At 42.8% G+C, this 25,372-nt stretch overlaps 1 protein-coding gene across 1 annotated transcript in view; it reads left to right on the forward strand.

Moving 5' to 3' along the window:
- The window catches only part of MYO16 (myosin XVI), a 609,750-nt gene that overhangs the window by 367,407 nt on the left and 216,971 nt on the right, over positions 1–25,372 (forward strand). The window contains 3 exon segments of the mRNA XM_043582911.1: positions 19,950–20,061; positions 23,224–23,341; positions 24,142–24,213. Of these exon segments, the coding sequence (XP_043438846.1) occupies positions 19,950–20,061; positions 23,224–23,341; positions 24,142–24,213 (302 nt within the window).

Below are 25,372 nucleotides of genomic sequence, written 5' to 3' on the forward strand. Positions count from 1 at the left end.
CTTGTCCAAGGTAACCACCTACCAAATTCCCCCAGCCCTCTGTCCTCCAGTAAGAACACACATCGTGAATGTGGTCAAACATGTTCAATGGATGAATGGATGAATGAATGAATGAATGAATGCCTTCACACTTTTCCTTTTGCATGGATTCTCCTCCACCTAGAAAACATTTTCATTCTAAAAGTTCGTCTTAGGGTTCCTCTGTCCTTTGACGCTTTCCTGACTCCTTCCTCTGTCCTTTATCGTCACCGGGAGTCTGTCCATGTTCCTAACTCCCATGTGCTCTGTGTATCTCTCTACTGTGGAACTCATCATGGCCTATGTAGTGTTTATTTATGGTACTGTCTTCATTCAGAGAGCAAGTATCTTAGGATTTGAGACCATGACTCAATGACTCATTGAACTTCATGCCCTAGACCCTGGCACCATCATTAGCACATAGGAGTTATGGGATAAAATGGATCAATAAACAAACATTGTTCTATGTGTGAGCACATGTGCATCCGTATAGATTTGTGGTTTTGCTACAATGATTCTACATTTGAATTCTGTTTTATTTATTCTGCTTGAGACTTTCATCTGCAAATCATCAGCTGCCTTTATGTCACCAAACCTGAAAAGTTCACTGAAATTTGAAAATTGCTCGGCCGTTATCCCTGTGAATGTTCCTACTTCCTCCTTCTTACGCCTTTTCTTTTCTTCCAGAACTCGTTCGGGTGCCTGCTGTTCCTTCTGTTTCCTCTCCTAACTTCTCTTTTATGTTTTCCATCTCTGTCTCTCTGTGGTTCATTCTGGGCAATTTCTCCACTGCTTTCTTATAATTTACTAACCCGTTTTTGAGCAGTGATTAATGTGATATTTAACGCGTGCGTTGCATTTGAATTTCAATGACCTGTTTTTCCATGTCTAAGAGTTCTTTGTTCTGTTTCACATCTGCTTCTTCTTAAATATTGTTTCTTGTTCTTTTCTCCTATTATATTTCCCTTTCTTTTCGCTGTTTTAAACATGCTCCTTATGCCATACATAACCGATCGTTGCATCATCTGAAGGTCTCAAGGCTCTGCTAGTGGTATTTATTATGTCTGCCCAGAGATAATGATTTCTCTGTGTCTTTGTCCATTGGAGTGTTGATTTGGTGTCCTGTGGTGGCCAGGCTGGGAGACTCCTGAGTGGCCCGAATGGAGGCTTAGTCTTGTAGAGACATTTGTTGTCTTTTTGCTTCGGTGAAATGCTCCAGGAGTATTACCGTCCTGGGGCCATTTTTAGGTTAATTCTTTAGTTAAAATATCCTAAGAGCATATACAGAGTCTAACTTTAAACCACTAAAACCAAGAGAAGACTGGCTAGGATTATGATTTCTCTGAGGGGAGACACTTGCCCACCCAGAATCTGCCCAGGTAAGTTTCCCTGTGGCCTGTCCGTCTGTAGGCAGACTTTAGGGTGTTCCCTCCACCGAGGTGGTAGCCTTGTGATTGTCTGGCTTTATGTAATTTCTAGGGCCAACAGGGTGTTCTCCTTCCCTGTGGCCCTTAGCGCCTTGGTTAATAGAATAAGTCTAAGTTCCCACGAACTGCGAGATTTAGCCCGATGTCCCTCTGGATGGCACAGGGACTGTTCCCTACTCAGCGGGATCAGCTCTCCCTTTGAAAGGCATGGTCTACTTGGTCCACAGAAGTTTACTAATAAGCAAGGTATTCTTCACTAATGATAACGTTTCCCGTTTAAAGAAATGAAGAGATTGTTTCTCTTCATTGTAAATCCAGAGTAAATAGTAGTCTTAAGCTATTTTCAGATACATCAGCTATCTATATATGTAGGGTAGATCATGATGGGTGTGTGTGTGTGTGTGTGTGTGTGTGTGTGCACACGTGTGTGTAATTAAGCATCTCTACATCCACCCAGGAAATGGATGTTACTAAATGTGATTACAGCTCGATATTTTGACAAATTCTAAACATTTCTAAAAAAATAAATTCTAAACAGTTCTGTACTTATTTTGGGAATAGTATTCGAGAGAGCTAATCCAGAGCCTTAGCTGTTAGATACTTAGATGAATCCCACCCTTTATCTGAAACAATGCGCTCAAAATATAAGTATCAATGGAAAGGACTGGGTGATGTTATGCACAGTGAGGTCATGCTGTTGTTGATGTCCTGTTGGGTCATGCATTGTGTGTGTGTGTATGCGTGTGTGTGTGTGTGTGTGTGTGTGTGTGTGAGTGTGAGAGAGAGAGAGAGAGAGAGGGAGAACACAATATCCAGGCACAAAATGGTTTGTCCTAGGCACACTACAGTATCTCACCTGTTTATTTTATTTCTATTTTATTTTTTTATGTAATTTATTGTCAAGTTGGGTAACATACTGTGTAGACAGTGCGTTCTTCGTTTTGGGGGTAGATTCCCGTGGTTCATCACTTCCATACAAAACCCAGTGCTCATCCCAACAGGTGCTCTCCTCAGTGCCCACCACCTACTTTCTCCTCCCCCCCACCCCCCATCCACCCTGTTTGTTCTTTGTATTTAAGAGTGTCTTATGGTTTGCCTCCCTCTCTGTTTGTAACTACTTTTTCCCCTTCCCCTCCCCCCCGGTCTTCTGTTGAGTTTCTGAAGTTTCACATATGAGTGAAAACATAGGGTATCTGTCCTTCTCTGCCTGACTTACTTCACTCAGCATCACACCCTCCAGTTCCATCGAAGTATCTCACCTGTTTAAATATTTCATGGTAAACAGCACATCACGCGGTGATGACTGACTTTATTTCTCAATTGTCTCTTACACCAGATGCATGAGCTTGGTACAATAGTCCCCCTGTTGTACCTATAAACCCTCACTGTGAAATCCCTGCCGACTGATGACCTCTGCAAAACAAATTAGTAATAAAGAGACCCTAAACACCATAAACAGCAGGGGACACCTGCAAGGTGGCAAGGTTCTGATACCACACGCAGTAGTTCTTCACAGAGAAGCCCTTAAGATTAAGGTGTTTTGTCCTGTGTGGCACAGTAGACTGCTTCTACTTCGATTTCATCAGAAGGCATACTCGTAGTACGTTTTGCTGAACTTGGACCACCTGCCTGTCATGTTTCTGCCCCCACGGGGATGGTGGGCTGGAAGCACTCAGCTTCCCAGGAGAACGGGCTCTGGATGAGCCTGCGGACGGTGCCTGGTGAACACGCCTGGTGGGATCTGCAGCATGGAGCCACTTCAAGGAAGAAGAAGCCAGCAAGGAGAGGTCACTGCGCGTCAGTGCGGGGCTCTGCCTGTGGAGCCCTGCTGCACCCTGCCCTCCCCTCCCCTCCGCTTGAGTCTGGGTTCCCTGTCCCTCCCTGTTTCATAGAGTCCTGGGGAGAAGGATCTTACCAGATGTGACAGCATTACCTTGAAAAGATGAGCTATGAAAATGCACAAAGGAACCAGAAAATAGACCTCCATGACCCTTTGTTCCTTTGTTTTCTTAGACAGTGTTCCCCAACACTGATTAATTGAGAGAAACGTCCCTTCCTTTTGGTATCCGAACGAAAAGCTCACTGCAGCAAGGGAAGTTCACTGTCATGTTTTACTGTTTTGGGTATTACAGGCACGTTCCCCTCCTGGTTGCAAAGAGAAGTCATTTTGCTTAATTAACTTTGAATTTTTTTTAGTATCTAGAAGCCAGTTTTATTATGCAGACATTTAACAATCTATTATGTGACTTAATTGGCATAAACGTACCACATTTTGAGTTTGTTAACATACCCAATTTTTCACTTCCAGAAAGTACCAGAGAGACCAAAAGATCTGCATGTCAGGGAAGGCACTTGATTTCACCTCTTGTTTGATTAGACCTTGGATTTTAAATTCCAGTTCATTGTTTTAAATAATAACTCTGTTATTTGATTATCGCTTCTCTGTCTTAAACACTATAGTTACGGTTACAGACATATTTCCTCTACATATCTGCATGACTTCTACATTCATTTCCCTTAGACAAGGGAGTTTGTGTGATGTTTAAAGAGTCCCCAAGATCATAAAGCTTCTTAGACTATATGCTGATGACAGGGAGTGTGTTTATGGAACTGGTAACATTTTATTCTGTTAACTCATTGAAATGCACATCTAGAGTTTCTGATCAAGCCAGTTGTTGATGGAAACAGGCACCAGAATTTTAGTATTTAAAAGTAAGTAAGTAAGTAAATAAATAAATAAAAAACAGGCTCAGTCGGTTGAGCCTCCAGCTTTTGATTTCGACTCAGTTCGTGATCCCACAGTTGTGGGATTGAGCCCCATGTTGGGCTCTGCAGCAAGTGTGGAGCCTGCTTGAGTTTCTCTCTCTCTCTCTCTCTCTCTCTCTCTCTCTCTGTCTGCCCCTCCCCCTGCGTGCGCTCGCTCTCTCTCTCTCTTTCTGAAATGTATGTAAATGATGAATCATGGGAATTCACTCCCAAAGCAAAGAGCACACTATATACCCTCTATGTTAGCTATGTTAGCTAACTTGACAAGAAATTATATTAAAATAAAATAAAATAATAAAAAATAAGTTTAAAAAAAACCCAAAATTGACCTTACAAAATATCAGTTTTCCTTCTCATAATTAACAATTATTCATTGCTACAATATATATTAGTATTGTTTGCAATACAATCAGCTGCAGAAGGCTCCGAGCCTGGGTAATGAAAACAAAGCAGGACCAAGGATGGGATGTAACCACTCCTCTTCGTCCCCCACCTGCTCTGGATTTCTCCTCCCTCCCCTGCCACCACACGGAAGGCTCCTGCATGCATCAGTGCTCCTGGCAAAAGCACCATTCCCGGGAAGGAGACAGAGATCGAGGGTGCAAGGGGGCCAGCCCCCCACCTCGTATTCTTAAATAAAACTTTCCTGAGACCATCATCTGTTTGAGCCAGGGAGGAAATGGAAACAAGGCATGAGCGGTCATTTCTTTGTCATTATGGTCTATGGTTTTTAACCTCATCAGTTTACGTGTGTAATTCAGTTCTAAGCCTCAGATTCCCTAACAAATCAGACGTAAATATCTCCTGATTTTAGCCTTTCTAATTTTAGGAGCTTTTATTTTCATCAAAGTTGAGATTCAAGGTTAACTCTTTGAAGCGTGTGATACCTAAAATATAAATACTGCAGTTATTAGAGCAGCAGATTGGGCTGAAAGAAGCAAAGAGGGATTTCTATCAAGTTTAAAGAATCTACAGCACACTCCCCCCCCAAAAAATCCATTTAAATTTCTTTGGTTTTTTTTTTTTTTGACCGTGAAGATGCTTTTGAGTTTCATTGTATTTATCTTTATGATTTTATTTTATAAACATTTCTAATGGGTAGAACTGGTTTAGAGACACTACGAAGTTATTTCCATACAGAATCATGTTGTGATAACAGTAGTAGGTATTAGTAAACGGGTGACCTGATTCTGCTAGGTTGGAATATCATTTCACTACCTCAGGGTCTGAAGGCAAATTAAGGCAGAATGCTAATTATTCCTCGGGACTGACAAACATTTTAAGCCCAGAATAGCTGTGTCTATTGGTCTTGAAGGCTCCAGAACCCATCCTTGGAAAAACTAGTCTTTTCTTGATTTAGTACCTTTCTAGCTAAGTGATTACTTTTCAATATTCTTGTGTAACTTACCTACTTTTCTCATATGAACATCTGAAAGTTAGAGATCACATCTGGAGTGAAAACACATCATTTGGATATGAGTAAGTTTTTAGACTTTTTTGCCTTTCAGTTAGTTTTTAAATGTCTAGATAATGACTTTTAGGCAACATGCTTGAGTCTTTTCTCCAAATATTCTCTCACATATTGTGATTTTTCTTTTTTTATTTTAGAGTGTGTGTGTGTGTGTGTGTGTGTGTGTGTGTGTGTGCAAGTATGGGAGAGGGCCAGAGGGGGAGAGAGAGAGAGCTCAGTGCAGAGCCCAGCCTGGGGCTTGATCCCATGACCCTGGGGATCAAGACCTGAGCTGAGATCAAGAGTCAGATGCTTAACTGACTGAGCCACCCGGGCTCCCCTATGTGGAAGGATTTTGACGTAAATGCACAATACAACAGGATTTTTACTTCATGAAAAGTGTTTTCTTGTTATTAGTAAGTAGCTTGCCTTTGGCACTGAGGCGTGAACACTGTATTATTTCAAAGTTTGGAACAAAACCAAGAAGCAGCAGAGCTTACTTTGAGTGCTAACAACCTCCTTCTATCATTTGTCTTTTAGATTACCCCGGCTCTATTTTGAAATATTCTATATAGTAATATCATCTGTGGATGATATTTCTGTATAACTTTATTGAACATATGTAGCATGTTTATAAAGATAACGATAAGTCCACAGCCATTCCTTACTAGAAATTATTAAAAACAGGTGCAAGGGGCGCCTGGGTGGCTCAGGCAGTTGAACACCTGACTCTTGATTTCGGCCCAAGTCATGGTCTCACAGCTCGTGAGACCGAGCCGCACATCAAGCTCTGTGCTGACAGTGCAGAGCCTCCTTGGGATTCTCTCTCCCTCTTTCTCTCTGCCCCTCCCCCCACCAAAATAAATAAATAAACTTAAGAAAATAGGAGCAACAAGGGGTACAGTAGATAGAAAGTGTCAAAGTAGAGCTCACATGTTCCATCCTTGTCTTCTTGATTTTATTAGGAACAGTTATGGGCAACGAGTGTTTTTGTCTGTGCTAACATAATCATTTTTATTCAGGTTTTAAATGAGAACTGATATTTAGCTGTGGTGCCTGGGTGGCTCAGTCGGTTAAGTGACTTCAGCTCAGGGCATGATCTCATGGTTCATGAGTTTGAGCGCCACATCAGGCTCTCTGATGTCATATGGAGCCCACTTCAGATCCTCTGCCCCCCTCTCTCTCTCTGCAACCCCCCCACTCTCTCTCTCTCAAAAATAAAATAAACATTAAAAATATATTATTTTTTAAGAAAATAACTGAGATTTAGCAAAAATGAGAAATAAAGTATTTAGTTGACTTCATGAATCTATCCTGAAACAACCAGTTCTTATATTCCATGTCTGACATCATCTTGTTAGATACTTGGTTTTGGGCTACATTGCTTTACTAGGGACAATCTACATTTTTTTTTAAGTTTATTTATTTATTTTTGCAAGAGAGAAGAGGGAGAGAACCCGCAAGAGAAGAGCAGAAAGAGAAGGAGAGAGAGAATCCCAAGCAGGCTCTGTGCTGTCAGCTCAGAGCCAGATGCGGGGCTCGAACTCATGAGCCGAGAGATCATAACCTGAGCTGCAACCAGGAGTCAGACGCTCAACTAACTGAGTCACCCAGGCATCCCAGGGACAGCCTACATTTTAATAAGCTCTTGTGCTTGAAAAGGTTTTCCTTAATGTATTTTTAAAATCTTTTAAAAATAATGTAGTACATTTTTATTTTAATTGTCTTAACTTCTCCATAAAATTCCCCATTTGTTAAAATGGAGGGGCTGATGTTTCTTAGTCACATGACAAACATTTTTAACATAATTTGGGTGCTATCACGAAGCCAGGCCTTAAGGTTTTGTATGTGGGATGCACGTCTTTGCACAAGTGTGTGCACATGCAGTTTTCTTGCTGAAGGTTAGGGTTGCTGGTTGTGTAAGTATCTTATCAGTAAAGGCCATTAAACTATCTGGTGAACTATGTTTATTTCTTTTTAAAGCTCATTTCTGGTTTCCTCACCCGCCTCCCATATTGTCATACTTCTTTCCTAGTACTTCTAATAGGACTTAGGCAAGTTTCTGCCTCTGATGATTTACTGAATGTTTGTTTCTTATACTAACCTTTCTTCACTAAAACCTTTTCTAAATTAATTCTTCACTGTAGCATTTACGGGTTTTTGTTTGCTTTGACAAAAGAATGATTGATTTTTATGCCATTGGATTTTCATTTACTTTTGCCAATCTTTGGCCCAAGGAGAAGGGTAGAACTTATGTTCACTGTTTATATATCAGCCAGCTGCATATGGCACCTTCTAGGTATATTGAGAACCTACCAGGTATAAATGGAACTGACCAGGTATATATGGAAACTTTGAGATATATTTGGAAGCTTTCAGGTGTTTATAAAACCTACTATTTAATCAGTAATGACTTAGGTTTTATGAAAATCCATGGGAAACTTTCAGGCATGACCTCTAAGAAGAATAACATTGGTGACATTTAATTTCTATATATTAAATAAGAACTAGTAAATATTTAAATATATGAATAAGTAAAGTGGAGAAAGGAGAGTGTATTAGGATTCTCTAGAGAAAACCAAGAGGAGAAATATAGATGCAGGTATGTGTATATACATATATACATATACATATACATACATATGCATATGCACACACACACATATATGCATACACGTACACATACATATATGCACATACATATACATACATGCATGCGTACATCTACATACGCATATGCATGTGCATACACACATATACACAGATGCATATGAATATACACATATACGTGTACGTACACACATATATATACATATGCATATGCATACACATGCATATACATATACGCACACATATACACATACATATACATATACATATACACATACACATATATACATAAACATATTCATAGTATACATATACATATGCATGTACATGTGCATTTACAGAATTGACTCACATGATGGAGGCTGAGAAGTCCCGAGATCTACATCCACAAGCTGGAGACCCAGGAGAGCTGCTTCTGGTCTGGTGCCAGGTCTGGCTGGTCAGGAAGAGAATCCTGGTGAGAGAGTGAGAAAGAGCAAGGGTCAATATGAAGTCACACGGTGGCAGCCACAGCAGGGAGGGCAATGACATGTGCAGACTACAACCAAATAATAATAGTTTGATGGGGAAGAGCCGTGTTGTGGGGAGTCTTGCGAAACATGTAAGAGAATTTATTGTTTGGGTGAAATGTTTATGAGTAGGACAGTGATTAGATGGCTGTACACATTGGGAAGATGAATCAGATAGAGGCTTGGACACACACTTATTCTCTTTGATCCAGAATGAAAACTACTTGTCAAGGCCCGTCTTGCTTTGTTATGGGGATACACGTCCAGGCAATTTTGATAGGAGTCTGATAAAGCACTCTTGTGGAGGAAACACACAGTTTTGGGGAGTTCGTACAGAGGACATCCAAACCTACAAGACTTCCCAGAGAAAGTGGGCTGCCAAGAGCAATGGAATTCATCCAGAATGTTCCATGGGGAGTATGTGTGGGTTATGTTCCCAGTGGAGAAAGCAGGATGAGTGAGGGCCCAGAGGTGGACTAGACTTAGGTCTGTGTGAGGGACCAAAGGAAGTTCCATGTAGCAAGAGCTCAGAGGGCATGAAGAGGCTTGGAGAACGGATGGCATCCGATGGGGTGGGCCTTTGGGAACCACGCTAGGGAATTCGTGTTTTAAGAGCAATGGAAAGGGACGCCGCGGGGCTCAGTCGGTAAGCGTCCGACTTTGGCTCAGGTCATGACCTCACAGTTCATGGTTCAAGCGCCATGTTGGGCTCTGTGCTGACAGCTCAGGGCCTAGAGCCTGCTTCGAATTCTGTGTCTCCCTCTCTCTGCCCCTCCTCTGCTCATTCTCTCTCTCTCTCTCTCTCTCTCTCTCTTTCAAAAATAAATGAACATTAAAAAAAATAAGACCAATGGGAAGGATTTAAGGTTTGGACTTGGGAAGTGCATTCACTACATTTACATTCTGAAAAGAGAACTTTGCCTTTAGTGCAGAAACTAGGTTGGGGGTGAGCAGGCATGGGTCCAGGAGACCAGCTTCTGTAGTGTTTGGGGAGATTTGAACAGAGGGAGACAGAGAATACTACAGTCCCTGGGTGTCCATTGAGAGACTGACGGCTGTGGGGAACAGGGAACATGGAGGTCCTCCTGTTGGATTCACGGTGCATGCAGAATCAACCTGGCTGAGGGAAGTTCTACACAGTATAGGAGGAGAAAGAAGTTTGAATGTTGCAAATATTCTTATCCGTCAGCCTGGGAGACTGAATTAGGGTGGGTAATAGAAATACAGTAGGGGTGCCTGGGTGGCTCAGTTGCTTAAGTGTCCAACTTTGGCTCGGGTCATGATCTGACAGTCCATGGGTTTGAGTCCCGTGTCAGGCTCAGTGCTGACAGCTCGGGGCCTGGAGCTTGCTTCGGATTCTGTGTCTCCTTCTCTCTTTGACCCTCCCCCAATCGTGCTCTGTCTCTGTCTCACTCAAAAATAAATATTAAAATTAAAAAATATATATGTATATATATATATATAAAAGAAGTACAATAAAACCTTGGTTTGTGAGCGTAATTCATTTCAGAAACACACTTGTAATCCAAAGCACTTGCATATCAAAGCAAATTTCCCCGTAAGGAATAATAGAAACTCAGATGATTTGTTCAACCCAAAAATATTCATATGAAAATGATTACAATACTGTTATCTAATACGAAATAATAAAGAAAGTACAAAATATAAAGAAAAATAAACAAATTAAGCTGCACTTCCCTTTGAAAACCCTTACAGCTGGTGCGAAGGAGACAAGAGAGAGGAGGGTTATTGTGTAGGGAGGCTTTCAGGATCACTAATGGAATCACTGCTATGTATTGACTCCATGGAATCTTTCTTTTTGTGCAAGTTTAACAAGGCACCTATCCAATGACCTAGAATGGAGCAAAGCATTCTTAGCTCACTCTTGTCTGGAAAAGCAAAGGACTATCCCTGGGTGCTCTGAAGTGACAAAAAATACACCAGTGCCAGTTGGGGGCACCTTCCAACGTCCTGAAAAATCACGGATTTCTGCCGAACACTGTGGCCTGAGACCGAGCATCCAAGCATGCGAGACGATCACCCACAATCCTGTAGAGAGAGAGAGAGAGAGAGAGAGAGAGAGAGGAGAACCATTGGCTCAGTTGTGATCATGTGACTTTCAGCATCACGTACGACTCGTATTGCAAGACATCGCTCATGTATCAAGTCATAATGTATTAGAGACATTTGCTCATCTTGTGGAAGCCTCACGGAACAAGTTGCTGGCGATCCTGGGTTTTCCTGTAATTCATTTGAGAGGCAAGCAGAACTCCCTGTTGGATCTACGAAGTCTGAAGCGGTTGCTTGATGTGTTTGTGAGCCATGGTCAGCAGGATGCTTTCACGGAGTTAGCACCGAGGGAACACTTGAGACAAGTTCGTGGGTAGGTCCCCGTGGAGACCCCGAAGAAGCGTGTTGCTCAACAATAACGTGTCTGCGTCGCACGTTCTGTCACACTGACGTGTGAGAGGAGTGTCACTGCAGGTGCTACCTGGTCAGTGTTTCAAACCCAGGGTTATGGTGCACTGGGTCCTGCACAAGAGCGTCATGGCCATGACCTTGCACAGTGCTTTTTCATGACCATTTTCCCTGAGGAGGATCTCAGCGCCCGTTCAGCCTTGCCCGAAGCATATTTGTGTATTTATATAGATCTCTGCACTGCCCTTCTGTGCGGCTGGGGCCATCCTGGGCAGGCCGGGGTGGGGGGAGACGACGTGAACCGCAGAGAGCCCCTCCTCCACCCCCCACAGATGCAGCCCCTTGGCCATTCGTGAAGGCCAGACCAAGCCCATGTTCTGAGCAGCAACTTCTGTCTCTCCCCATCTCACATTTTTTAATTTTTTAAAAATATTTATTTATTTTTGACACAGAGAGAGAGAGAGAGAGACAGAATATGAGCAGGGGAGGGGCAGAGAGAGAGGGAGACACAGAATCTGAAGCAGGCTCCAGGCTCTGAGCTGTCAGCACAGAACCCGATGCAGGACTCGATCTCACGAACCGTGATATCACGACTGGAGCCGATGTCAGACGCTCAACCGACTGAGCCACCCAGGTGCCCCCCTCATCTCACCATTTTAATATTGATGGTTCTCTGTGAGGGCTTCAGGGCAAAGGAAGGACGCCCCCTCCTCTGGCAGAAGGGCCCGTGCTGGTCGCAAGGCTGGGGGACTGGCTGCACACTGGGACTCGGGCCCCCCAGACACTGGCCCTGAGTCTTTGTGCAAGAGGTGGGGCCGCTCTGTTCTAGGGTCTCCACCCCCAGCTCTTCGAATTAGATGGTTTCAAGAAACAAGTGAGATGGCCCATAAGCATTCACTATTTGAAAGATGGTAAGAGTTGAGAATTTGTTTCACCAGATGTTTTGAAGAAATACTCTGACTGATTAGAAAAATATGGACAAACTATTCTGGGAATGTCACAAGACCCAGAGTCTTTCTGAATACATAATTTATTAAATGGATTCTGTTTTTTTCCTGAAGACCACTGGCCAGGGTTTCCTCTTTCCAAACAAAATAGTTTGAGGCTAATATATTAATATTTTCATTGCTGGAGATTTATGTGTCCGAACCTGTGGTTAATAAAAACTTTATTCATATCCCGTTGAAGGGGGGGCGGGATTTAAAATTCATTAATACTTTCCAGATAGCTTGGAAACAATAAAGAAAAGAATTTCATTTTTAGGAGCAAGGTGGGGGTGTGTGGGCAAGAAGGTGTTGTTTACCACCTTCACTAGAAAACTAGTAAACGGAGTGCCTGGGTGGCTCAGTCAGTTGAGCGTTGACTTTGGCTCAGGTCATGATCTCACGGTACGTGAGTTCGAGCCCCGCGTCAGGCTCTGTGCTGACAGCTCGGAGCCTGGAGCCTGCTTCGGATTCTGTGTCTCCCTCTCTCTCTCTGCCCCTCCCCTGTTCAGTCTCCGCTCCCTCCCTCCCTCTCTCTCTCTCTGTCAATAAATAAACATTTAAAAAATTTTAAAAACCTCGTAAGCCGTGTTGTCTGTGCTGATGCCAAGTATTTGCTTTTGCCTTACCTGGTTTCTGTTTACTTACTAAACATCCCCAAGTAAAAAGCAGCTCTGCCCACAATAGAGAAGACATTGTTCTTTTGTATTTAAGGGGCAGATAAAACCCTGAGCAAAAAACATCATGTTTGTAGTCTGTGAGCTTCTGACTTGGTGAATGGGCTGTGCACGTGGCTTTAAGTAGCGATATCTTTGCACATGGCTTTAAGTAGTAATATCTTTTATTTGTATTTGAGTCTTCCCTCCCAGTGTATCCTGGGGACACATGCAGCCACAGAGTTATTTTGTGTCAAGGAATGGTGGAGCCTGGCGAGCACTGGCAGGACAGCTGTGTTTTATTTGTTAGTTTGTTAAATTTATGTTGAGATATGGTTGACATATAATGTTGTGTAAGTTTAAGGTGTACCAAGTGTTGGTTTGATATGTGTGTGTGTGTGTGTGTGTATATGTATATGTATATATATGTACTGTATGTGTATACATATATATTAAATATATATGGTACTACATATTACTGTATAATGTATGTAATGTATATATTACGTACATACAAATATATGTATGTATACATGTACATATGTGTACATGTCCATATATATGTATGTAACATATACGTTATATATATTATATAGTAATACCTGTGTTCTGTCATCTACGTATTTCTTTTCTGTGGTGAAAACAATTAACATCTAGTCTCTTAGCAACTGTGAAGTTTTGAAGTTCCGTGATCACTATACCCTGCATGGCATCTCCAGAATGCTTTCATTTACGAGTCGCACATTTGCTATTTTAATGTGCCTGGCACCAGCGGGAGACAGGAGGTACCGGGTCCCAGAGCGGGGACACAGGCCCTTGAAATTCCATGGTGGGTTGTTTGCAAACAGTCACTGTTTGTATTTGATATTCAGATCATGTCACCACCACCTTGAATTCGCGGTCTCCATGTCAGAGCGATGCCATTGACACTCTTCTGTAAGTCTAAAGACGAAACTACCCTATGACTGAGCTCTTGGACTCGTTGGCATTTAGCCCAGAAAAACAAAGACTTACATTTACCCCAAAACCTGCATGGGAGTGTTCATAGCAGCTTTATTCATAATAGTTCCAAACTAGAAACAACCTGGATTTTCCTCAAATGACCAACTGGTCTGGCAGACTGTGGTACATTCATACTGTGGAATACTACTCAGCAATAAAATGAAGCAAATTATTGATATACACAACAAACCGGATGAATCCCTACAGAATTATGCTCCTTTTTTTTTAATTCATGGTTTTATAGAGATATTTTTTCCTGGTTACGCATAACAGCCATTGATTCTTGGAAAACTGGAGAATATGAAACAAACAAAAAAAAAAAAAAGAAAAGAGAAAAAACATACCTTCAATCTGCCATCTATCCCTCTGTCTTTCCACTTTGTTTTCCTGAGGCTATTAAACTAATGGAGAGAGAAAAAATACCACATCTTCGTGATTTAAAGTTATCCAAGGGAAAGTAAAATTGTGTATCGGTCATGGAAGTTATGGAGCACGCAATGGCATTGGGGTCTGGATGCTGAGCTTTGTGAAGACAAGAACTGGGGGTTGCTTGCTTCTCTGTCCTGACCTACTTTTATTATTTTTTATTTATTTTTTTAAACATATGAAATTTATTGTTGTTTCCATACAACACCCAGTGCTCATCCCAAAAGATGCCCTCTTCAATACCCATCACCCACCCTCCGCTCCCTCCCACCCCCCATCAGCCCTCAGTTTGTTCTCAGTTTTTAAGAGTCTCTTATGCTTTGGTTCTCTCCCTCTCTAACCTCTTTTTTTTTCCTTCCCCGCCCCCATGAGTTCCTGTTAAGTTTCTCAGGATCCACATAAGAGTGAAAACATATGGTACCTGACCTACTTTTAAAGTCCTGTTTAATAGAACATTATCAAGTAACACATTTCACACCAATTAGGACTTTTGTATGATTCATCAATGAGGAACCTAGAAAGTTAGTTTTCCTAGAATTTGCCTTGAGAAGGATTGGCCGCGGTTAACTAGCTATTAAAATTCGGAGAGAAGGGGGGCGCCTGGGTGGTTCTGGTGGTTAAGCGCCCAGCTCTTGATTGTGTCTGGGGTCATGATCTCCTGGTGTGTGGAATCGAGCCTCGCTTTGGGCTCTGGGCTGATTAGCTCAGAGCCTGCTTGGGATTCTCTTTCTCCCTCTTTCTCTGTCGCTCCTCTCACTTGAGTGCTCTCGCTCTCACTCTCTCAAACATTTAAAAGAAATTTGGGGGGAAGAAATGAATAGGGACAGTGGCAGAGTCAAGGTCTGCTGAGAAGCAGTAGTTCACAAGTCTCCTTGTAGTTACCAATTCAGACAACACCTATGATCGAGGACCTAAAGTTATTGAAAAATATCACTTCATATAGTTGATAACAGTGTTATCAAAATTTCCACAAAATGGGACTACCTAATTTCCTCCGTGCTTTTGTCCTTTTGCTGTTAATGAAACCTAAGTGCATTTAGTAAAGACAGACTTTTCTGAGGAAGTGCATCTTCAGAAAAACTTGGTGCCTTGATCTGTTCCTTGGCGGGATATTTCTGCTATTTCCAGAAATCAGGCTGGATACAACTTGCCTGCCATATAACTTAATTCTATACTTTTGGACATAACTGACCTGCAAAATCGGCTTGTCCCTACCTGCTTCAGAGACAATGGAGTTATCTACTAAATAATCCACATTTAAACACATGGTAAAAATAAGGGTAATCTTTTCCTGTTTTCCTTCATCTCCCTTGTTTAATATGTCTTTTCACTTCTTTCCCCCACCATTGAACAGTGGAGCTAGCATAGAGTGTTACTCAAGATGTGTAACCTCTAACTTGGCCTCATTTAGTCATTTGCCTTTCTGCGGGACTGTTAGTAGAATTATCTGCAGTCCTATTGAGAGCTAAATGTGTTCTCATGATTACAGAGTTTTCGTATGTATTCATGACGTTTCATAAATTAAAGTCAAATAGGCTTAGGCGTGTGCACATATGTGTCAAACAGATGTGTGCGTGTGTACACACGCACCGTGCCTGGAGTCCGAGCATAAAAAGTTGAATCAGACACTTTCATGGCGTGCCACATCAGGCTCTGTGTTGACAGTGTGAAGGAGCTGCCCCTCCCCACCTCCTCTCTCTTTGTCTCTCAAAATAAATAAACAAAAACTTAAAAAAAAATGTTATCATAAAGGGTCAAATAAGAGTTGATTCTAAACCTCCAGATTCTTGGTTGTAATATATTCCTGGACGTATTTTTCAAGTATTTCTCTTTGCTTGTGTGTGGCTTCATTAACAAATCATGTCAAAGGGAAGGTGAGTACTTTTAATCTTCAAAAAATAAACCTTAATTTTTTTTTCTGATAGCAACATTTCCATTTTATTTTATTTAATCTTTTAAAGTGTATTTATTTTGAGGGGCGCCTCAGTGGCTCAGTCGGTTGAGCGTCCAACTCTTGATTTAGGCTCAGGTCATGATCCCATGGTTTGTGGGTTTGAGCCCCGTATCAGGCTCTGTGCTGACAGGAGAGTCTGCCTCTCCCTCTCTCTCTGCCCCTCCCCTATTAACGCTTGAGCTCTCTTTCAAAATAAATAAACTTAAAAGAATAAAGTTTATTTATTTTGAGAAAGAGAGAGAGAGAGTGTGTGTGTGTGTGTGTGTGTGTGTGTGAGAGAGAGAGAGAGAGAGAGAGAGAGAGAGAGAGAGAGAGTGTGGGGGAGGGGCATAGTGCGAAGGATAGAGAGAATGCCAAGCAAGCTCTGTGCTGTGAGTGCAGAGCCCTGTGTGGGGCTCCATCCCATGAACCCTGAGATCATGACCTGAGCCGAAATCAAGAGTTGGACACTCAACCGACTGAGCCACCCCGTACTTTTCCATTTTAAGATACAGTTTTGTAAACAGCTAAGAACTATATTTCTGGTGAAATCATCCTGGACATGATTGAATAGTGGGAGAAAGTTTGAAGTCATATAGAAGACATTGAGTTCTAGTTTTCTTTTGGTCATTTTCATGCCATCGAGTTTTCAAGCCACAGAGGAACATACAACCGAACTTAGAGCATCATTCCTCCATCAGGCAAACTGTCCTCTACAATCCGATTTTGATTGAGTTTCTCCTGGACCATTGCATTCCTAACAGCCCAGTCTGCAGCTACTAAGATTAATTTCACTTGGCTTCCTCCATCCAGAATTCAGCAGAAGTGAAAATGCTGGTTCTTCTCACTGCTTCACGGAGCAGGTCGTAGCCGCTGTAAATTCTCTACCATAAGGACACGAAAAATGGGGGATGGGGTGGCTTAAAGAAATACTGAAATGCCCATAGGTAGGGCTTGTTAACTGATTATTTTTTAAGAATCTTAAAATGGTGGTATTTCACACATTTGACTCTATAATGTCAACAGGAGCCCATAGTTCTCTGAAGGAGGTTCATTGGTCTCTTTTGTGGAACAGTGGAGTAGTAGCCTCTGTGATGATCAACAAGTAAGTGGGAGAGAAAAGAGGGCATCAGGAAGATGGATGGAAAACTGTGGTGGGAACCAGAAGAGTCGACAGTGGTCGCAATTTCCTATCTTTAATCAAGCCTTTATAGTCACTAAAGTTGTGCACGTTTTGGGCAAAATGACTGACCATTCCCCCAATTCCTCACTAGTATGACCTTGACCTTGACCTTTTGTTCTACTGCCCCAGCCCCAACCCAGCCATCCCAGGTCAGACAGCAGAGATCATCCCTGGAGAAGGGGCGTGCACCACGTGAGCTGGGCTCCAGCTCCCTCCGGGCCCAGCACAGCGTCCACTCGGCTTCTGGGGCCTCCCAGCTTGGCAGTCATGTCTGTCTCCACAGCAAATACCTCAGATTCTTACAGCTTCCGCCAGCCAGCGGCGCCTAGTCATCTAGACCCAACCTCTTCCTTTCCTCGAAACACTGAAGCCTCAAAGCGCTGGTTTCTTTGCTGCTCTGAGACGCCAGCAGCCTTTGGACCCGTGTTTGTCACTTCAGCTGGCATATCGAGGGGCCGTGTCCCTTCTGTGGTGGAAGGCATGCCCTCCCACCGTGCTCCAGTCCCAAACCCTCTTCCCTTCTAGCAACTTTATTTTTAATGTTTTTATGTATTTATGTTGAGAGAGAGAGAGAGAGAGAGAGAGAGAGAGAGAGAGAGGCAGAAATAGAGGGAGGGAGAGAACCCTAAGCTAACTCCATCAGAGTAGAGCCCAATCTGGGGCTCGATCTCATGACCGTGAGATCATGACCAGAGCCAAAACCCGGAGTCGGATGCTCAACTGACTGAGCCACCCAGGCGCCCCTCTTCTAGCAACTTTCTGCTCTTCAGACCCCCTACACCTCCCTTTCTGTCAGCCTTCCATCCAGGATCTTCTGTGGGCTTCCAACTCAGCATGGAAATCTTCTGAAGGCTCTCCCAGTCCCCACCGCAGGAGGCTGGACTCCCTCACTTGCATGCTTCAGAGTTAGCACTGAGGGAAGAGAAGTCTTCACAGCCCCACCATCAACAGCAGTCTGTGTCTTTCCCCACACCACCACCCATTTCCTTGTGTCTATGGTCTCTTTTCTGTCACTATCAATCATTCTTGAAAATGTTACCCTTTTGTTTGGACGGCTCTGGCTTGTTTTAATTTTCCTACTCCCTTCCTGAACATTCAGTTCTTTCTTCATCCCGAAAATGTTAGCATCTTCTTTGGGGTGAGCTCATCCAGTCACAAGGGTTTGGTCATCTGCATGTTGATGACTTCCAGATCTTATTTTCTAGTCTCTTCTGAATGTCAGGTCCTTACAGCCAATTATTTTTTGGAATTCTACTGGAATCCCAACAAGGTGTTCAAAGTCAACCTGACCAATATAAAATATAAGACTTTCTCAAAAACATATCCTTCGTGTTGAGAACACTCTGGTTCAATGAGCTCACGCTCTACGCTGTTTCCTGAGACATAATCTTGCAAAACCTCGTTAATGCCTCTCTCTTCTCTTTCCTCTGTCTCCAGTCTATCCCTTCATCCTGCCAGTCCTGCCTCCAGGGCACCCGTCTCCCCTCCTCTTCACCACTGCTGGTCTCCCTGGATCACCCAGCACCCTTGCCCTTTCCAGGTAATCTTTCCTGGGCTATCAGAACACTTTTTCAAACACTGATCTGATCATGCCATTTCTTCGTTTTAAGACGTTTAGGACTGCCCATCATTTCTAAGACCTAAGGGAAGCTCTTTTGCAAGAGAGACAAAACTCTGACTACTTCTCCAACCTCACCAATTTCTGCTTCTCTCACCCGTGGCTACCATTTTGCCAACATACCTGAGTTCCTGTATACACCACAGGCACAGTCAACGCTGGGTACCTTTGTACATGTCGCTAAGTATTCCAGGGGCACCCTTAAGTCCTGAATTTGCTTGGAAAATTCTTATTCAGGTATTGGCTCTTGGAAAGGAAGCCTCTTCCTGTCTTGTAGACTTTTATCCACTCTGGGTTCCGTCCTTTTTCTGAACACTTACAAACACCTCTTGTTCATCGCCATTATTCTACTTGCATACTGTATATTGTATATTATATTCTCTCTTTCCTGAGCACAGGGATACATTTGCTTTTGTTGTTGCTGAGTGTCCAGGGATGAGCCCTTTAACTTTATACGTGTCCTTTATACCTATATCCCCAGCAGCTGTGTATTTGGGAAATCATTCCTATGTGTTTGTTGCATGAGAGCAATAAATCAACAAATTACTCAGCCACTGCATGATTAAAGGATATTGGCCAGAAGAAATAATAAATTACTCGAAATTAAAAATCTTTAATAAAAGTATTAATTACAAAGCATGTGATAGGACCCACCAGATTTCTATATGAAATGCCTAAAATACCTGTGACCTTCTCCTTTCGGTAGGAAGGGTGCAGGTAAGGTGAGAACCAAGTGAAACAGTGTAAATAGGTTCTGGTACAGCAAGAACTTTTTTTTTCCTTCCTGAAACATCATGTGCTATTATGTATCAAAGCCTTGTAAACACACGCAACGTCCAGGTGACTTCTATTATTCTGGAGACCAAATATGGCAGAAGTGACTTTTAACCACTGGAGTTTGACCACAAGCCAAGCTATAAGGCTGTGTGCTTTTTTTTTTATCCTAACAGGTATTTGAACCAGTCCCTACCAGAAGACGTATCAACAGCAGAGCATTCTGTGAACAGGGAGAAATTTGCTCTTTTGAAACAAGCCCTGAATGTAGTTGGCTTCAGTAACATGGTGAGTCGTATCATAAAATATTTCACTGAGAAAACCAACCTTGTCCTAATTTACACAAGTCTTTCATTCAAAAACATTTACTGAGTCCCTATTATATTCCGGATATTGTTGCAAATACTCATGATTCAGCAGAGGGCAGAACTCAGTCTGTGCCTCCTAGAATGTACATTCTTGGGGGCGGGGGGGGGGGAGGTAGACATGAACGCGGGGTCCAGGGTCATAGGTACTGTTTAGACAACTAGAGGAGGAGCGTCTGTTTTCAAGAAGGTGGTCAAGGAGACCTTTGACCAGATGAACCCTGAGAGCAAAACAGATCAAAGAACTTTGCATTGACCAGTTCTAGAGAAAACAAAGGCAAGGAACTGTTTGCTACTAAGAATCACTTTGAAAAGTAACCTAATCTCTCATTAAAGTTTTCTGTGCAACATAAAGCTTGTTCTTATTCTTAAAGAGTTATACCTGCAGGTATTATGAGGCTGAAAAATACAATTTAAAAGGTTCAAACCGCCACTCTACAGTAGAAATTTCTGTAGTCATGGAAATGTTCTCGATCTGTGCTTCACGATATATGGCAGGTGCATGTGTGGCTAGTGGGCATTTGAAATGTGGCTAGTGTGAATGAGGAAACGGATTTTTAATTTTTCTTGGTTTTAATTCATTTAAATTTAAGTAGCCTGTGTGGTCAGTGGTTACTGAATTGGACAGCACAGGTCTCCTGGACAAGAGATGTGAAACGAGCTAAGCCTGGAGTGCCCTCAAAATTCCCTCAAATTTGTCTTTCCCTTACACAGTAGCTGTGCCTTCCTCGTTCAGTTTGGTGTAATTTTGAATTATGGGGACTTCCTCACTAGCAAGGAATGTCAGATTGCATGGGTAACTTTGGAGTGGCCAAACCCAGATTTAGTCATAGATTTAAATATGTCCTTTTTCTTAGGGCAGTACGTTGATGGCTTTGGGTCTTTGCTTCTTTTCTTTTTCACCCTAGTCCACATAGACACAGCCCACAGGGCACGGAGGTCTAGGAAGGGGTGGGGAGGGAGGGATAAGGAAATGGGGACTCTCCCTAAATGAAACAGCTCTGGCCACTTCACCCTTGCCCCTTTCCGAGATGGGAATTCTAGCAACATAAATCATAATGGTATCTTTTTGTTGCTTTTGCTTTTTGTTTTTTGTTTTTTCCTAATTTTACGATCTGTATATTTCTTTTAGCAAGTCCTAACCTATTTGCAGGTTTCTGTCCTTGGACTTGCTACGGTTGTACTTTTAGGTTATTTTTTCCCCTTCTTCTGTGCCTAAAATGTCTGCTTCCTTATAGGAAACTGGCATAGACAGGTGGGTAAGGAACCATTCTACCAAAGTGCCCGTTGCCTGGAAACAGGGCTTTAAAAATCCATGATTGATTCTCAAAGGCAGGGCAACCAAAATGTGCTTTCCACCTGAGGTAGCTAAGAGAGAATTTAACAGCCTCTTTGGTAAAAGAAATGTGTGCCTTTTAACAAAGACATGAAAGTAATTGTTTCACTGTGATCCTTTAGGATGTCTGGTATGGGGACATTTTAGTGCACTTGTGAGGATAGATCATGTTCAGTAAGGCTAGAAGAAAGGTATTTCTGGTCCTTGAATCCAGACTTGTCCTTTAAGGTGCCTCCACCTGCGACCTCTGTCATCACCGCCATCGCCGGCCAGCGGGACGGCGGGGGATTGGTGTTGGGTCCAGGCAGACACAGGGCAGCGTCCCTGGCCTCTGCTCACAGGGCAGAAGATTCCGCACACGGTAATCCGTAGTGTGGCCGACTGTCGCACTATGTCTCCACTGCTGAGCTGTGAGATCTTTGAGGTCAGGACAAAGCCTTCCTGTCCCCGTCTGCAGAGCCCCTACCTCACAGGGCGCTGGAAAAGCTACTGAGAAGTTACTGGATTTATTAGAAAAGGGAGGAAGCAGTTGTCAGGTCGCGTAAGAAGTAAAATGTTGTTGTAACGAGCATAACTGAATAAAACTCGAAACCATCATCTGTAATTTGTGGGTTACCAAGCCCATTTTTAAGTATTGCCACCATCCTACGGTATCATACCCGAAAAATTACTTAGAGACCGTCCTTGTCCGTGTTCTCACTTTCAAGATGATAGAATTATACTTTGTGGTGAAAACCAGAAGTTCTGGAGGAAATTCATGGAAGTCCCCAGGGCTGTATGTTCACCTATATATTTATAAAGTGAATAAGAGCTATTCTTAGTAACTTTTCACAGGGAGCAGCTCTTTATTTCGAAATTACAGAATAGAAAAATGGGGATTTGAAGACTATGTCACCCAATGTGGAACCCAACCAGCTTTACTATTGATGTCGTTATACTAAATATTTGTTCTTCTAGAGAAGTGTATTTGTTAAGCCTACAGCTTTCCCTTGATTTTTCATTCTTGCCACGAAATGGCGGTCCACGAGCCAGATTTAAGGTCTGATTTCTTTCTTTATGCAGAGTTCCACATTCTCAGATACCGTCTTTCAACAAATGTTCTCTTACTCCCTTCTACCTTCTGCTCAAAGGTGGCTCTGGCCAAACATCCATTTCTTTCTGTTTTCCTCAAAATACCTTAAAAACACAATTAGCATTTTTTTTTATCTAGGCATAGATATTTGTGTTGTGCCTTCCTGAATTTTCCAGCAGGAGTGAAAAGTTCTGTCATCATAGCCTCGGTTCATCTCAGAGGGGAGGTAACTGGGAGATACGCACCATATAGCAGGCATCCTGGAAGGAAGCCGCCTCCGCGTCCAGCTCTGGGAGGATGCGGGCGATCTGACCGCCCCGGTGAGGTCCAGCCAGCCAGACTCAGGACACGGTGATCCAGTTTTCATTATGAGATTTGTCAAGAAGCTGTGGATTTATATCAGAACGTCACTTCCTCCCCCCCCCCTTTTTTTTTGTTTAAGGAACAGAGACATTGATGTAGACAAAATGTGCACTGAATTGTGAGGTTTTGGTTTTGAGCGGAAGGTTGGTAGTTCTCTCGCCAGACCCCCGGGATCTGAAAAATCCCAGCTCCACTAACGGAGTTCACAGCATTGATTTCTTTTTTTTTTTTAACCTATTAGGTTTTTCAAGGATTTGTCTTATCTTTTCTTGTAAGCAATTCTCTCCGCTTTCTGTTTTTTCTAAAACGCGTAGGAGGTAGAGAATCTGTTTGTGATCCTAGCAGCAATTTTGCACATTGGAGACATTCGATTCACTGCTCTGACCGAGACCAACTCCGCATTTGTCTCTGACCTCCAGCTTCTGGAACAAGGTCAGTGGAGCACATCTCTCTCTAACCTCGTGGGTGTGCAGTTTTGCAGACCGGCCAGTAGATGGAGACACAGTACAGAAAAGCAGGGGGAAGAAGGCTTTCTTCGGGAGTAGAATAGAGCAGGAAAAAAAAATAATAAAAATCATAAAAGAGCCGTATCCACTTTGTTCTTTCTTTTCAATGGTTTTGGGAAGGAAGAGCAGTGGGCACATTATGTTCTCAGGCTTCCCACCATGTTTACAGAGCTGATTTTTAGGTGCATCCTGGGGTTTATTTATGTCGTTCTGAATATTTTCCACCCCCACCCTGCCGCCCAGTGTATTTTGGGGGCATGTTATTAACCACACATTTTAAACAATATAATTACTTCCCTTCAGAGGTCCTGCCAAAAACCTCTCTCTCCCCTTTGAAGTAGCCTCGTTAGTCACTCCCAGGTTTTTTCAAAATACCTTAAAACCACAGATTGTCAGTGAACATCATATCTTCATCTCATATCAAAGTAATTTAACCAGGGACTGGGAGAACGATTCAGGGCCATCTGTGAGGGCGAGGAGGGAAAAAAAAAAAACCTGTTGTGATTTAATACAGGAGCCCAACCAACTCAGTAATGTTTTGATAACTCCAAGCGATTGCTCTCATTTACTTTGATAATTAAAGTGGCCGTTCAGTTTTCTTTAATACCCACAGTTTAATACTCACAGTTGTAAAACTTATTAACGATGGCCCTAAAGTACGGTGTTCTCGCCATCAAAAATATATACGTTCTAACTTGATTTTTTTCAACGCTGCTTTCATTTCAGTGGCTGGTTTGTTGCAAGTGTCACCTGATGAATTGGTATCTGCCTTAACAACGGATATCCAGTATTTTAAAGGTAAGCTTTACCGTCCTCTGATCGTTCATTCCGTCCAGTTTGTGGCCATCTTGGAGGCACAGAAAGCCAATGCCGCCTTGCCTTTCCCCACCTCCGGTGACTGCCCCCACGGACTGAATGCCAAATGCGGAAAGCCTTATGAACTCATCTGTTCACGCAGTTATGACTCTGCCTTGTAAGCTCGTGAAGCTCTTGAGAGACCATTCTGATGAAACAGTCACCTTTTCTCGCCGGTCAGTCATTTTAGACAAGTCCAGTCATCAGCCCAAGAGGATCTATTCAGTTGAGTCGTCGGAACCATTTGTGTATGTCATGCCACGATACCCTCTACGTTTTAAGTCCTAATCATCGCTCCGATTTATGGGACACTTACAAACTGATGGGAAATGTGCCACGGGCCGTAAATGCCAGACTTGTAAAATTCTCACAAATGGCTGCCAAGGGGGCCTCGCCATTTCCTTCTTTAACAGATGAGAAAACTGAGATCCAAAGAGGATGAATAGCTTTGCACCTCAAATCACTAGTAAACGGCCTGTTGGGGATTAGAACCCAGTGCTGCCATGCCTACGTGTCACGTGTGGACACGGGGAATCTCCGTGCCATATGCGTGTCTATGCAGTGGGCAAACACAGTGGTCTTCCTATATGCCCTTTGGTTATTCCCCGTACATCAGCACCTTCCCCCCCTTCCTCATATTGAAAGTTTAAGGACTCACCCTCCAGCTGGTCTTTTTTTTCCTCTAATCACCACTGTCTTTACCTGCTTCTCCTCTTGGACCTACCTTGGAGGTATTTAGGTATGTGGCTTATCAGTTGTGCCTTGTCTTCAGAGAGTTCCCCCCGTGTTCCGGAACTGTATGGATCTGCCCATTGTCCACTCAGTTACCTCTTCCTTCTCCTCCTCCACTGACTAGACCAGACACAAGCCGGCTCTACTCCACAAATCCCTCCCGTTCTCGTTGCCTTCTCTTTATTTCTATCACCGCTGCCTCAATATATCTTTCCTTCCCTTGATCACTGAATGACATTGTCTCTCATCTTTTGTCTGGTCTCATCTCATTTGGCTTCCTTCCACGCTGCTTCAGGAATAGTCTTTCTGAATCGTATTCTGCAAGTAGGGTTTTCATCCATAGACATCAGCCCTTCAAAGATGCTCCCAG

This window comes from Prionailurus bengalensis, chromosome A1 (assembly GCF_016509475.1).
Source record: "Prionailurus bengalensis isolate Pbe53 chromosome A1, Fcat_Pben_1.1_paternal_pri, whole genome shotgun sequence".
Lineage (NCBI taxonomy): Eukaryota > Metazoa > Chordata > Mammalia > Carnivora > Felidae > Prionailurus > Prionailurus bengalensis.